The sequence below is a fragment of the Argopecten irradians genome, chromosome 4 (genome assembly GCF_041381155.1).
Source record: "Argopecten irradians isolate NY chromosome 4, Ai_NY, whole genome shotgun sequence".
NCBI lineage: Eukaryota > Metazoa > Mollusca > Bivalvia > Pectinida > Pectinidae > Argopecten > Argopecten irradians.
In genome coordinates this window covers 50,759,553-50,776,198 of record NC_091137.1, presented here as the reverse complement: position 1 = coordinate 50,776,198, position 16,646 = coordinate 50,759,553, and the positions used below count along the sequence as shown (strand labels likewise).

At 36.6% G+C, this 16,646-nt stretch overlaps 1 protein-coding gene across 1 annotated transcript in view; it reads right to left on the bottom strand.

Annotated features, from left to right (window-relative positions):
- The window catches only part of LOC138322345 (guanine nucleotide-binding protein-like 1), a 109,946-nt gene that overhangs the window by 51,916 nt on the left and 41,384 nt on the right, over positions 1 to 16,646 (bottom strand). The window contains exons 5-7 of the mRNA XM_069266384.1: positions 11,244 to 11,384; positions 10,215 to 10,425; positions 7,915 to 8,010 (exon numbers count right to left, since the gene is read on the bottom strand). Of these exons, the coding sequence (XP_069122485.1) occupies positions 7,915 to 8,010; positions 10,215 to 10,425; positions 11,244 to 11,384 (448 nt within the window). The remainder of the gene's footprint in view (positions 1 to 7,914; positions 8,011 to 10,214; positions 10,426 to 11,243; positions 11,385 to 16,646) is intronic.

Sequence of the window (16,646 nt, the reverse complement as noted above, 5' to 3'; positions counted from 1 at the left end):
TACCATACTGTGCATGTAGATATTCAAGGTAAATCAACAATGTTCGCTGATCTTGCAGAATTGCCTTAAAGTGTTATAATGAATGTAGTAAATGTATGTCTCATTGGTGTGATTGATTTAAAGGCAGTTCATGTGGTGACCGAAAAAAAGGTAAAATCAATACTTTCAGAGTGATCAGGGAACATTGATAGTCAAGGTGGGGAAAACATAAGACGGCCTGTGTTATACAAATTAATGTTTAATTGATTTTCATTAGATTTTCTCGAAGGTGATGATTAGTGTGTTATGAACGATAAGCTTAATATGTTTTTGACAAAAAATATAAACAGCTAATGTCATATTGTGTTTTAAATTTAAATAATCTTTTATTTATTCATTTCATTTCAAGCATGTACATGTCATAGAATATAAAAAAAAATATCAGGTATATGCTTAAATCATATTACAGTTAAATTCACAATAAGGAATTTGAAGATGATGATAGTAATTATTTTCGGATTGAAAATGATTACAATATTAAGCTTCCACAGTTGAAAATTACTTCTTTTTGTTCACCCAATTCTTCTCCTAGACTGTTCCCAGTTGAAATGATACATGCATGCTGACATTCTGTAAAACATAAGGAAACAATAAATGTATTAACAGAGTAATTACTGAAAAGGCTAATATCATATAATTAAAACATTTTAATCATAAATAGCAATACCAGCATAGAGGAAATATTATTGAAGTTTAATTCCCGCTGTTCTTCAGTCCTCCTGTTCTTACATGAAAGAGTTTTGTCCTTCATAAATTGATTGTAATATAGCAGTTGTTATATAATGTGCACAAAGAAGTATAAATATGCGATTGCATTTGTAAGACTGTGCCAGGTGGTAGAGATTAGTTCCGCTCGAGTGATCACACAATGCAAGTGAGAGTCGGGAATATGTTTATGTAAGTTTTAATTGCTAATCTCTGATGCTTGTTGGTAAAATATAACTCAGGATAATTGCTAAACAATTAACAGTTTTCTCTACATTTTTACAGATTGAAACAGCTTTTTAAGTGCCGTTTTACGGAAGAATTATGAAAAAGAAATCGACATTTTCGTCGATCTAGTAGTTAAAAAAATATCACTTCCGAGTTATATGAACATTCCATATATGATTTATGTCATTGGCCAAAAATTTACTTCGTATTACCTAGTGTAATGAATATGCTGTATGTATATGATCAGAACGTCAAGCTCCTGTGGTATGGTTTAGTGGTAATCTCTGAACGTGCTTTAGTATATAGATATAATCTGATATTTATACATGTGCTTATGAAATTATCGATAATTATATATGTGGTAAATATTCATACCTTATTAACTGCCGTTAGTTTTAAGATTACGCCACCTTGGACATTTACAAAATGTTCACCGTCTGTCACGTGCTATTTTATCAGTAGACCAAGTGTGTCCAAAATTTTGTTAGAGCTGTCTTCTTCCATTGTAGTAAGGCCATGTGCCATAACACAGCCGTGATAAATGCATCTCCATTTTGCCATGGAATGTATTTGCTCCGAGACAAATTTGATTCAAATTACAAAATTCATTATGGTATCAATTTTGATGTTCGAGGTGAAATATTGATTTCATTTTTTTCCGTTGCGGGATAACTGTCACTAATAGGGAGTAAACGTCTGGGGAAAACCAGCTTCGGAGCGAAGCATTTTTGGGACGAAACGTCTTCATTCATTGTAAACACCATTTTGGGGGCGAAAAGTCTAGATACTTTGTAAACAATTCAGGTGAAAATTTTCAAACAGAAGATCTTTTGGATAGTGTTTATAGTAAGGATATGAAAGCCGTAATATACTATTCCTATTTCAACGTTACAGATACTCTTATTTCAGTAACTTTCATATTCAAAATTTGCTATTCAAAATTCCCGGTAAAATCAAAATTGTTGAATACACTGCCGCTAGGAGCGCTAGTATCTGCGAGCAATTTCTAAGCCAATCATATTGAGGAAATTGACTGTAAGAGAATTTTGCAACCACGATCACAATGGCAAGGTGACCCTCGCCAAAAAAAAGTATTTTAGGAATTTTAGGGATGCTGGACGGCTTTTCAATCTCTTTTGGCCCCTCCCACAGCCCCCTGGGGATGGGGACCATATAAATCACAAATTGCAAATTTGTTTCACTGAAATTGCTTCAGCAGTTTTGGAGAAGAAGTCAAAAATGTAAATTGTTTACGGACATACGACGGACGACAGACGAAGACGGACAAAAGGTGATTAAAATAGGTCACAATAGTTTATACAAAGAATTGACAGAAAATACAGGTAAATGAGTTTATATAAAGAATGGACAGTAAATACAGGTAAATGAGTTTACATAAAGAACGGACAGTAAATACAGGTAAATGAGTTTAGATAAAGAATGGACAGTAAATACAGGTAAATGAGTTTACATAAAGAATGGACAGTAAATACAGGTAAATGAGTTTACATAAAGAATGGACAGTAAATACAGGTAAATGAGTTTACATAAAGAATGGACAGTAAATACAGGTAAATGAGTTTACATAAAGAATGGACAGTAAATACGGGTAAATGAGTTTAGATCAAGAATGGACAGTAAATACAGGTAAATGAGTTTAGATAAAGAATGGACAGTAAATACAGGTAAATGAGTTTAGATAAAGAATGGACAGTAAATACAGGTAAATGAGTTTAGATAAAGAATAGACAGTAAATACAGGTAAATGAGTTTTGATAAATAATGGACAGTAAATACAGGTAAATGAGTTTAGACAAAGAATGGACAGTAAATACAGGTAAATGAGTTTAGATAAAGAATGGACAGTAAATACAGGTAAATGAGTTTAGATAAAGAATGGACAGTAAATACAGGTAAATGAGTTTAGATAAAGAATGGGCAGTAAATACAGGTAAATGAGTTTAGATAAAGAATGGGCAGTAAATACAGGTAAATGAGTTTAGATAAAGAATGGACAGTAAATACAGGTAAATGAGTTAAGATAAAGAATGGACAGTAAATACAGGTAAATGAGTTTACATAAAGAATGGACAGTAAATACAGGTAAATGAGTTTACATAAAGAATGGACAGTGAATACAGGTAAATGAGTTTAGATAAAGAATGGACAGTAAATACAGGTAAATGAGTTTAGCTAAAGAATGGACAGTAAATACAGGTAAATGAGTTTAGATAAAGAATGGACAGTAAATACAGGTAAATGAGTTTAGATAAAGAATGGGCAGTTAATACAGGTAAATGAGTTTACATAAAGAATGGACAGTAAATACAGGTAAATGAGTTTAGATAAAGAATGGACAGTAAATACAGGTAAATGAGTTTAGATAAAGAATGGACAGTAAATACAGGTAAATGAGTTTAGATAAAGAATGGACAGTGAATACAGGTAAATGAGTTTACATAAAGAATGGACAGTAAATACAGGTAAATGAGTTTAGATAAAGAATGGACAGTAAATACAGGTAAATGAGTTTAGATAAAGAATGGACAGTAAATACAGGTAAATGAGTTTAGATAAAGAATGGGCAGTTAATACAGGTGACTGAGTTTACATAAAGAATGGACAGTAAATACAGGTAAATGAGTTTAGATAAAGAATGGGCAGTAAATACAGGTAAATGAGTTTAGATAAAGAATGGGCAGTTAATACAGGTGACTGAGTTTACATAAAGAATGGACAGTAAATACAGGTGACTGAGTTAAGATAAAGAATGGACAGTAAATACAGGTAAATGAGTTTATATAAAGAATGGGCAGTAAATACAGGTAAATGAGTTTACATAAAGAATGGACAGTAAATACAGGTAAATAAGTTTATATAAAGAATGGACAGTAAATACAGGTAAATGAGTTTAGATAAAGAATGGACAGTAAATACAGGTAAATGAGTTTACTTAAAGAATGGGCAGTAAATACAGGTAAATGAGTTAAGATAAAGAATGGACAGTAAATACAGGTAAATGAGTTTAGATAAAGAATGGACAGTAAATACAGGTAAATGAGTTTAGATAAAGAATGGGCAGTTAATACAGGTGACTGAGTTTAGATAAAGAATGGACAGTAAATACAGGTAAATGAGTTTATATAAAGAATGGGAAGTAAATACAGGTAAATGAGTTTTGATAAAGAATGGAAAGTAAATACAGGTAAATGAGTTTACATAAAGAACGGAAAGTAAATACAGGTAAATGAGTTTACATAAAGAATGGACAGTAAATACAGGTAAATGAGTTTACATAAAGAACGGACAGTAAATACAGGTAAATGAGTTAAGATAAAGAATGGACAGTAAATACAGGTAAATGAGTTTAGATAAAGAATGGGCAGTAAATACAGGTAAATGAGTTTACATAAAGAACGGAAAGTAAATACAGGTAAATGAGTTAAGATAAAGAATGGACAGTAAATACAGGTAAATGAGTTTATATAAAGAATGGGCAGTAAATACAGGTAAATGAGTTTACATAAAGAATGGACAGTAAATACAGGTAAATAAGTTTATATAAAGAATGGACAGTAAATACAGGTAAATGAGTTTAGATAAAGAATGGACAGCAAATACAGGTAAATGAGTTTACTTAAAGAATGGACAGTAAATACAGGTAAATGAGTTTAGATAAAGAATGGACAGTAAATACAGGTAAATGAGTTTAGATAAAGAATGGGCAGTTAATACAGGTGACTGAGTTTAGATAAAGAATGGACAGTAAATACAGGTAAATGAGTTTATATAAAGAATGGGAAGTAAATACAGGTAAATGAGTTTTGATAAAGAATGGAAAGTAAATACAGGTAAATGAGTTTACATAAAGAACGGAAAGTAAATACAGGTAAATGAGTTTACATAAAGAATGGACAGTAAATACAGGTAAATGAGTTTACATAAAGAACGGAAAGTACATACAGGTAAATGAGTTAAGATAAAGAATGGACAGTAAATACAGGTAAATGAGTTTACATAAAGAATGGACAGTAAATACGGGTAAATGAGTTTATATAAAGAATGGACAGTAAATACAGGTAAATGAGTTTACATAAAGAATGGACAGTAAATACAGGTAAATGAGTTTACATAAAGAATGGACAGTAAATACGGGTAAATGAGTTTAGATAAAGAATGGACAGTAAATACAGGTAAATGAGTTTAGATAAAGAATGGACAGTAAATACAGGTAAATGAGTTTAGATAAAGAATGGACAGTAAATACAGGTAAATGAGTTTAGATAAAGAATAGACAGTAAATACAGGTAAATAAGTTTACATAAAGAATGGACAGTAAATACGGGTAAATGAGTTTATATAAAGAATGGACAGTAAATACAGGTAAATGAGTTTATATAAAGAATGGACAGTAAATACAGGTAAATGAGTTTAGATAAAGAATGGGCAGTAAATACAGGTAAATGAGTTTACATACAGAATGGGAAGTAAATACAGGTAAATGAGTTTACATACAGAATGGACAGTAAATACAGGTAAATGAGTTTAGATAAAGAATGGACAGTAAATACAGGTAAATGAGTTTACATACAGAATGGGCAGTAAATAGAGGTAAATGAGTTTAGATAAAGAATGGATAGTAAAAACAGGTAATGAGTTTAGATAAAGAATGGACACAAGTGGTCATTAGACAGAGGTGGTCATTAGACAGAGGTGGTCATTAGACAGAGGTGGTCATTGGACAGAGGTGGTCATTAAACAGAGGTGGTCATTAGACAGAGGTGGTCATTAGACAGTGGTGGTCATTAGACAGAGATGGTCATTGGAGAGAGGTGGTCATTAAACAGGGATGGTCATTAAACAGTGGTGGTCATTAGACAGAGATGGTCATTGGAGAGAGGCGGTCATTGGACAGAGGTGGTCATCGGACAGAGGCGGTCATCTGACAGAGGTGATCATTGGACAGAAGTAGTCATTAAACAGAGGTGGTCATTAGACAGAGGTGGTCATCGGACAGAAGTGGTCATTGGACAGAGGTGGTCATCGGACAGAAGTGGTCATTAGACAGAAGTGGTCAATAAACAGAGGTGGTCATTAGACAAAGGTGGTCATAAGACAGAGGTGGTCATTAAACAGAGGTAGTCATTAAACAGAGATGGTCATTAAACAGAGGCGGTCATTGGACAGAGGTGGTCATTGGACAGAAGTGGTCATTGGACATAGGTGATCATTGGACAGAAGTGGTCATTGGACATAGGTGATCATTGGACAGAAGTGGTCATAAGACAGAGGCGGTCATTAAAAACAGAGGTGGTCATTGGACAGAGGTGGTCATTGGACAGAGGTGGTCATCGGACAGAAGTGGTCATTAAACAGAGGCGGTCATTAAACAGAGGCGGTTATTGGACAGAGGTGGTCATTGGACAGAGGTGGTCATTAGACAGAGGTGGTCATTAGACAGAGGTGGTCATTAAACAGAGGTGGTCATTCAACAGAGGCGGTCATTAGACAGAGGTGGTCATTAAACAGAGGCGGTCATTGGACAGAGGTGGTCATCGGACAGAGGCGGTCATTGGACAGAGGTGATCATTGGACAGAAGTGGTCATTAGACAGAGGCAGTCATTAAACAGAGGCTGTCATTGGACATAGGTGGTCATTAGACAGAGGTGGTCATTAAACAGAGGCAGTCATTGGACAGAGGTGGTCATCGGACAGAGGCGGTCATTGGACAGAGGTGATCATTGGACAGAAGTGGTCATTAGACAGAGGCGGTCATTAAACAGAGGTGGTCATTGGACAGAGGTGGTCATTAGACAGAGGTGGTCATTAAACAGAGGTGGTCATTAGACAGAGGTGGTCATTGGACAGAGGTGGTCATTGGACAGAGGTGGTCATTAAACAGAGGTGGTCATTGGACAGAGGTGGTCATTAGACAGAGGTGGTCATTAGACAGAGGTGGTCATTAGACAGAGGTGGTCATTAGACAGAGGTGGTCATTAGACAGAGGTGGTCATTGGACAGAGGTGGTCATTAAACAGAGGCGGTCATTGGACAGAGGTGGTCATTAAACAGAGGTGGTCATTAGACAGAGGTGGTCATTGGACAGAGGTGGTCATTAGACAGAGGCGGTCATTGACAGAGGTGGTCATTGGACAAGGTGGTCATTAGACAGAGGTGGTCATTAAACAGAGGTGGACAGAGGTGGTCATTGGACAGAGGTGGTCATTACAGAGGCGGTCATTAGACAGAGGTGGTCATTACAGAGGTGGTCATTGACAGAGGTGGTCATTGGACAGAGGGGTCATTAACAGAGGCTGGTCATTGACAGAGGTGGTCATTAGACAGAGGTGGTCATTGGACAGAGGTGGTCATTGACAGAGGTGGTCATTGGACAGAGGTGGTCATTGGACAGAGGTGATCATTGGACAGAAGTGGTCATTAGACAGAGGTGGTCATTAGACATAGGTGGTCATTAGACAGAGGTGGTCATTAAACAGAGGTGGTCATTGGACAGAGGTGGTCATCGGACAGAGGCGGTCATTGGACAGAGGTGGTCATTAAACAGAGGTGGTCATTAGACAGAGGCGGTCATTGGACAGAAGTGGTCATTAGACAGAGGCGGTCATTAAACAGAGGTGGTCATTAGACAGAGGTGATCATTGGACAGAGGTGGTCATTAGACAGAGGTGGTCATTAGACAGAGGTGGTCATTAGACAGAGGTGGTCATTAAACAGAGGTGGTCATTGGACAGAGGTGGTCATCGGACAGAGGCGGTCATTGGACAGAGGTGGTCATTAAACAGAGGTGGTCATTGGACAGAGGTGATCATTGGACAGAGGTGGTCATTAGACAGAGGTGGTCATTAGACAGAGGTGGTCATTGGACAGAGGTGGTCATTAAACAAATTACCTTGTAATATCCGCCTGTCCAGTTTACTGACCTTTATCGCCAACTATGTCCTGGCAGACCTCCAGAAGTTGTCCTTGTCCCATTGCCCTGGTCCAGGCCCCGCCCCCACGCTTGCGTCTCATCTTAGCTATAGAATGGAAGTGACCAGGTAAACTCCAGAATAAAGTATATAACGACAAATCATCATTCTACAGATGCTTTCGGACTCATAGATTTTACCAACAAATTGTTTACATATTTACATTTGGTTAGAACACTCTTATTCTGTTACAGCACCAACATTTTTACATGTTACCTGAAAACACATATTTCATTTTTATGAAGAGTATTTCTATACTCAATTTTTAGCACTCATTTTTCACCCAAAATTACCAGCATTTACCCATTAGTCCCATAATATAACCCACCTTTTATGCTGTCACCTCCCTCTGTTAAAGTTTGTCTAATTCCCCACATTTACCCCCATAATACAAGAGGCCCAGAGGGCCTGTATCGCTCACCTGGTTTTTTGTTAGTAATTATCACAAGACTCTGACAATTAGAAAAATAAGCAAAATTGACTCCTAAAGTTTAATTTTGAATCACAACCATACAATGATGCTATTGATACCATACAAATATGCTGTCCAATACATAAGTAATTTATATGAAAGTAGTAGCCTAATTGACCTTTTTGACCTCGCATCTATTGTCGTCTAAAGCCCCGGGGGTCGTCTAAAGCCCCGGGGGTCAGCCCTATCATTTGTACAATTTCAAATCCCAACACTATAAGGATGCTACCATCGCATTATCAGTGCTCTTCCATTCTTAGTTGCAGAGAGGAAGTCGTTAATATGGAAATAGCTAAATTAACCCCTTTTAACCCCATCCTTTTGACCCCACCCTTCAGGCCCCCGGGGGGTCAGCCCCATCATTTGCAAAATTTTGAATCCAAACCCTATAAGGATGTAACCATTGCATTATGAGCGTAATCCCATGTTAAGTTGCAGAGAAAAAGTCATTTAAATGGAAATTGACCACTTTTGACCCCGCCCCTCAGGCCCCCGGGGGTCAGCCCTATCATTTGCACAATTTGGAATCCCCACCCTATAAGGATGCTACCATTGCATTATGGGTGCTATACCATGCTTAGTTGCAGAGAAGAAGTCATTTATATGGAAATAGCCAAATTCACCCCTTTTGACCCCGCCCCTCAAGCCCCCGGGAGGTCAGCCCCATCATTTGTACAATTTTGAATCCCCACCCTATAAGGATGCTACCATTGCATTATGGGTGCTATCCCATGCTTGGTTTCAGAGAAGAAGTTGTTTATATGGAAATAGCCAAATTGACCCCTTTTGACCCCGCCCCTCAGGCCCCCCGGGGGTCAGCCCCATCATTTTTACAATTTTGAATCCCCACCCTATAACGATACTACCATTGCATTATGAGTGCTATCTCTTGCTTAATTTCAGAGAAGAAGTCGTTTTTATGGAAATAGCCAAATTGACCCCTTTTGACCCCGCCCCTCACCATTGCATTATGAGTGCTATCTCTTGCTTAGTTTCAGAGAAGAAGTCGTTTTTATGGAAATAGCCAAATTGACCCCATTTGACCCCGCCCCTCAGGCCCCCGGGGGGTCAGCCCCATCATTTGTACAATTTTGAATCCCCACCCTATAAGGATGCTACCATTGCATTATGGGTGCTATCCCATGCTTGGTTTCAGAGAAGAAGTCGTTTATATGGAAATAGCCAAATTGACCCCTTTTGGCCCCGCCCCTCAGGCCCCCGGAGGATCAGCCCCATCATTTGTACAATTTTCAGTTAGTAGCCCATAAGGATGCTACCAGTCAAATTTTGTTGAAATCCGACCAGCGGTTATTGAGAAGAAGTCGATTGTTGACGGACGACGGACGATGGACGCCGGACGCCGGACGCTGCGGTATCCCATAAGCTCACCTCGGTCCTTCGGACCAGGTGAGCTAATAACCCACCTTTTATCCTGTCACCTCCCTCTGTTAAAGTTTGTCTAATTTCCCCCATTTACCCCCAAAATATAACCCACCTTTTATCCCGTCACCTCCCTCTGTTAAAGTTTGTCTAATTTCCCCCATTTACCCCCAACATATAACCCACCTTTTATCCCGTCACCTCCCTCTGTTAAAGTTTGTCTAATTCCCTCAATTTACCCCCATAATATAACCCACCTTTTATCCTGTCACCTCCCTCTGTTAAATTTTGTCTAATTCCCCCAATTTACCCCCATAATATAACCCACCTTTTATCCTGTCACCTCACTTTGTTAAAGTTTGTCTAATTCCCCCAATTTACCCCCATAATATTAACCCACCTTTTAGCTCATCTCCTCCCTCTGCAAGAGCCTCATTTGGATAAGATGTAAACAGAACTATGTGGACTTTTTCATATTTTTCCTGTAAGAAACACTTCCATGCAATGACGAGAGAGGGTGGTGCCAGGTCGACCTTGTTCAGGATGATGATGATTGACTTGCCAAGGTCATGTGTCACGGTATGGTATAATGCAGGTGACATGTGTAATACCTGTATTCAAACAAGGCACATACCAGGTAAATATTACAAAAACTTATATTGCAATTATGGATTCAACTTATATGAAGCCATGTCATTCAACAGTTGAAATATGAGAATATTCTAATTTTCAGAAACGACTTTGTCTTCAAAACTACAGCCAAATTGACCAATTTGGGCCATGCCACACTGGCTCCTGTTGTGTCATCCCAACCATTTGCACTATTTCAATAGTTCCATAACCTAAAAGGATGCTACATATATAAAGTATGAGCTAGTTATACATTTATAGCATTATAGTCAAACTGATCGCCTTTGACTCAGATGTCCAGAGGGTCAGTCCAACCACTTGTACAAGTTGGAATATGAAGGTGGTGGAAGATAATGTCAGTCCAGCTATCTGGGGGAAGGCAATAGGGTGGGGGTGTCAGTCCAAATATTTGGGGGAGTGGGTGAGGGTGTCGACCAACTATTTGGAGGAGTGGGTGAGGGTGTCAGACCAACTATTTGGGGAGGGGTAGGGAGTGTCAGTCCAATCATTTTGGGGAGGGGGTGGAGGTGTCTGTCCAAATATTTGGGGGAGGGGGTGGGTGTGTCAGACCAAATATTTGGGGGAGGGGTGGGGGTGTCAACCAACTATTTGGGGGAGGAAGTGGGGGTGTCAACCAACTATTTGGGGAAGGGGTGGGGGTGTCAACCAACTATTTGGGGGGATGGGTAGGGTACATCAAGCCCACATAGATACTTCATGCTGAAAATATACTGGAACTAAGAGTATCCAGGTGTAATAAAATCTGGTTTTAATCAGACTGACCATCCTAAATACATACTGGGTATCTGATGTCCAGAATCAGTAAGAGGATGTCCGCCATCTCTAGCACTCTCCATAGCTGTCGCCAGGTCTCTAAATTCAACTCAAAGTAGCTGAGCTCTTCTTGAGAAAACTTGTCGAAGATTGCATTTGTATAGTCCTGTCATTTAAACCAAAAACACTCAGTAATACATAGAATTTTTAATCTTAATTGTTTTTTTTTTTTTTTTTTTTTTTACAATATTAATACTAATCATAGTTGTGATTCCACTAATTTCACATCTGCACAATAGTGGTGCCACCTTATCATCATCATAAATATTATAAATACACTGTACTCCAATAACTCTGATAGCTCAGTTTTACTGTTACACTGTACTCCAATAACTCTGATAGCTCAGTTTTACTGTTACACTGTACTCCAATAACTCTGATAGCTCAGTTTTACTATCATGTTATACTGTACTCCAATAACTCTGATAGCTCAGTTTTACTGTTACACTGTACTCCAATAACTCTGATAGCTCAGTTTTACTATCATGTTACACTGTACTCCAATAACTCTGATAGCTCATTTTACTATCATGTTATATTGTACTCCAATAACTCTGATAGCTCAGTTTTACTGGTTTTTACTATCATGTTACACTGTACTCCAATAACTCTGATAGCTCAGTTTTACTATCATGTTATACTGTACTCCAATAACTCTGATAGCTCAGTTTTACTGTTACACTGTACTCCAATAACTCTGATAGCTCAGTTTTACTGTCATGTTACACTGTACTCCAATAACTCTGATAGCTCAGTTTTACTATCATGTTATACTGTACTCCAATAACTCTGATAGCTCAGTTTTACTGTCATGTTATACTGTACTCCAATAACTCTGATAGCTCAGTTTTACTATCATGTTACACTGTACTCCAAATAACTCTGATAGCTCAGTTTTACTATCATGTTATACTGTACTCCAATAACTCTGATAGCTCAGTTTTACTATCATGTTACACTGTACTCCAATAACTCTGATAGCTCAGTTTTACTATCATGTTATACTGTACTCCAATAACTCTGATAGCTCAGTTTTACTGTTACACTGTACTCCAATAACTCTGATAGCTCAATTTTACTATCATGTTATACACTGTACTCCAATAACTCTGATAGCTCAGTTTTACTATCATGTTATACTGTACTCCAATAACTCTGATAGCTCAGTTTTACTATCATGTTATACTGTACTCCAATAACTCTGATAGCTCAGTTTTACTATCATGTTATACTGTACTCCAATAACTCTGATAGCTCAGTTTTACTATCATGTTATACTGTACTCCAATAACTCTGATAGCTCAGTTTTACTATCATGTTATACTGTACTCCAATAACTCTGATAGCTCAGTTTTACTATCATGTTATACTGTACTCCAATAACTCTGATAGCTCAGTTTTACTATCATGTTACACTGTACTCCAATAACTCTGATAGCTCAGTTTTACTATCATGTTATACTGTACTCCAATAACTCTGATAGCTCAGTTTTACTATCTGTTTATACTGTACTCCAATAACTCTGATAGCTCAGTTTTACTATCATGTTATACTGTACTCCAATAACTCTGATAGCTCAGTTTTACTGTCATGTTATACTGTACTCCAATAACTCTGATAGCTCAGTTTTACTGTTATACTGTACTCCAATAACTCTGATAGCTCAGTTTTACTATCATGTTATACTGTACTCCAATAACTCTGATAGCTCAGTTTTACTATCATGTTATACTGTACTCCAATAACTCTGATAGCTCAGTTTTACTATCATGTTATACTGTACTCCAATAACTCTGATAGCTCAGTTTTACTATCATGTTATACTGTACTCCAATAACTCTGATAGCTCAGTTTTACTATCATGTTACACTGTACTCCAATAACTCTGATAGCTCAGTTTTACTATCATGTTATACTGTACTCCAATAACTCTGATAGCTCAGTTTTACTATCATTTAACTGTACTCCAATAACTCTGATAGCTCAGTTTTACTGTCATGTTATACTGTACTCCAATAACTCTGATAGCTCAGTTTTACTTTCATGTTATACTGTACTCCAATAACTCTGATAGCTCAGTTTTACTATCATGTTATACTGTACTCCAATAACTCTGATAGCTCAGTTTTACTATCATGTTATACTGTACTCCAATAACTCTGATAGCTCAGTTTTACTTCATGTTATACTTACTCCAATAACTCTGATAGCTCAGTTTTACTATCATGTTATACTGTACTCCAATAACTCTGATAGCTCAGTTTTACTATCATGTTATACTGTACTCCAATAACTCTGATAGCTCAGTTTTACTATCATGTTATACTGTACTCCAATAACTCTGATAGCTCAGTTTTACTATCATGTTATACTGTACTCCAATAACTCTGATAGCTCAGTTTTACTATCATGTTATACTGTACTCCAATAACTCTGATAGCTCAGTTTTACTATCATGTTATACTGTACTCCAATAACTCTGATAGCTCAGTTTTACTATCATGTTATACTGTACTCCAATAACTCTGATAGCTCAGTTTTACTATCATGTTATACTGTACTCCAATAACTCTGATAGCTCAGTTTTACTATCATGTTATACTGTACTCCAATAACTCTGATAGCTCAGTTTTACTATCATGTTATACTGTACTCCAATAACTCTGATAGCTCAGTTTTACTATCATGTTATACTGTACTCCAATAACTCTGATAGCTCAGTTTTACTATCATGTTATACTGTACTCCAATAACTCTGATAGCTCAGTTTTACTATCATGTTATACTGTACTCCAATAACTCTGATAGCTCAGTTTTACTATCATGTTATACTGTACTCCAATAACTCTGATAGCTCAGTTTTACTATCATGTTATACTGTACTCCAATAACTCTGATAGCTCAGTTTTACTATCATGTTATACTGTACTCCAATAACTCTGATAGCTCAGTTTTACTGTTACACTGTACTCCAATAACTCTGATAGCTCAGTTTTACTATCATGTTATACTGTACTCCAATAACTCTGATAGCTCAGTTTTACTATCATGTTATACTGTACTCCAATAACTCTGATAGCTCAGTTTTACTATCATGTTATACTGTACTCCAATAACTCTGATAGCTCAGTTTTACTATCATGTTATACTGTACTCCAATAACTCTGATAGCTCAGTTTTACTTATACTGTACTCCAATAACTCTGATAGCTCAGTTTTACTATCATGTTATACTGTACTCCAATAACTCTGATAGCTCAGTTTTACTATCATGTTATACTGTACTCCAATAACTCTGATAGCTCAGTTTTACTGTCATGTTATACTGTACTCCAATAACTCTGATAGCTCAGTTTTACTGTCATGTTATACTGTACTCCAATAACTCTGATAGCTCAGTTTTACTATCATGTTATACTGTACTCCAATAACTCTGATAGCTCAGTTTTACTGTTATACTGTACTCCAATAACTCTGATAGCTCAGTTTTACTATCATGTTATACTGTACTCCAATAACTCTGATAGCTCAGTTTTACTGTTACACTGTACTCCAATAACTCTGATAGCTCAGTTTTACTATCATGTTATACTGTACTCCAATAACTCTGATAGCTCAGTTTTACTATCATGTTACACTGTACTCCAATAACTCTGATAGCTCAGTTTTACTATCATGTTATACTGTACTCCAATAACTCTGATAGCTCAGTTTTACTATCATGTTATACTGTACTCCAATAACTCTGATAGCTCAGTTTTACTTCATGTTATACTGTACTCCAATAACTCTGATAGCTCAGTTTTACTATCATGTTATACTGTACTCCAATAACTCTGATAGCTCAGTTTTACTATCATGTTATACTGTACTCCAATAACTCTGATAGCTCAGTTTTACTATCATGTTATACTGTACTCCAATAACTCTGATAGCTCAGTTTTACTATCATGTTATACTGTACTCCAATAACTCTGATAGCTCAGTTTTATCATGTTATACTGTACTCCAATAACTCTGATAGCTCAGTTTTACTCTACCAATAACTCTGATAGCTCAGTTTACTTACTGATAGCTCAGTTTTACTGTCATGTTATACTGTACTCCAATAACTCTGATAGCTCAGTTTTACTGTCATGTTATACTGTACTCCAATAACTCTGATAGCTCAGTTTTACTATCATGTTATACTGTACTCCAATAACTCTGATAGCTCAGTTTTACTATCATGTTATACTGTACTCCAATAACTCTGATAGCTCAGTTTTACTATCATGTTATACACTGTACTCCAATAACTCTGATAGCTCAGTTTTACTGTCATGTTATACTGTACTCCAATAACTCTGATAGCTCAGTTTTACTGTTACACTGTACTCCAATAACTCTGATAGCTCAGTTTTACTATCATGTTATACTGTACTCCAATAACTCTGATAGCTCAGTTTTACTATCATGTTATACTGTACTCCAATAACTCTGATAGCTCAGTTTTACTATCATGTTATACTGTACTCCAATAACTCTGATAGCTCAGTTTTACTATCATGTTATACTGTACTCCAATAACTCTGATAGCTCAGTTTTACTGTCATGTTATACTGTACTCCAATAACTCTGATAGCTCAGTTTTACTATCATGTTATACTGTACTCCAATAACTCTGATAGCTCAGTTTTACTATCATGTTATACTGTACTCCAATAACTCTGATAGCTCAGTTTTACTATCATGTTATACTGTACTCCAATAACTCTGATAGCTCAGTTTTACTGTCATGTTACACTTTACTCCAATAACTCTGATAGCTCAGTTTTACTATCATGTTATACTGTACTCCAATAACTCTGATAGCTCAGTTTTACTATCATGTTATACTGTACTCCAATAACTCTGATAGCTCAGTTTTACTATATCATGTTATACTGTACTCCAATAACTCTGATAGCTCAGTTTTACTATCATGTTATACTGTACTCCAATAACTCTGATAGCTCAGTTTTACTATCATGTTATACTGTACTCCAATAACTCTGATAGCTCAGTTTTACTGTCATGTTATACTGTACTCCAATAACTCTGATAGCTCAGTTTTACTGTCATGTTATACTGTACTCCAATAACTCTGATAGCTCAGTTTTACTATCATGTTATACTGTACTCCAATAACTCTGATAGCTCAGTTTTACTATCATGTTATACTGTACTCCAATAACTCTGATAGCTCAGTTTTACTATCATGTTATACTGTACTCCAATAACTCTGATAGCTCAGTTTTACTGTTACACTGTACTCCAATAACTCTGATAGCTCAGTTTTACTATCATGTTATACTGTACTCCAATAACTCTGATAGCTCAGTTTTA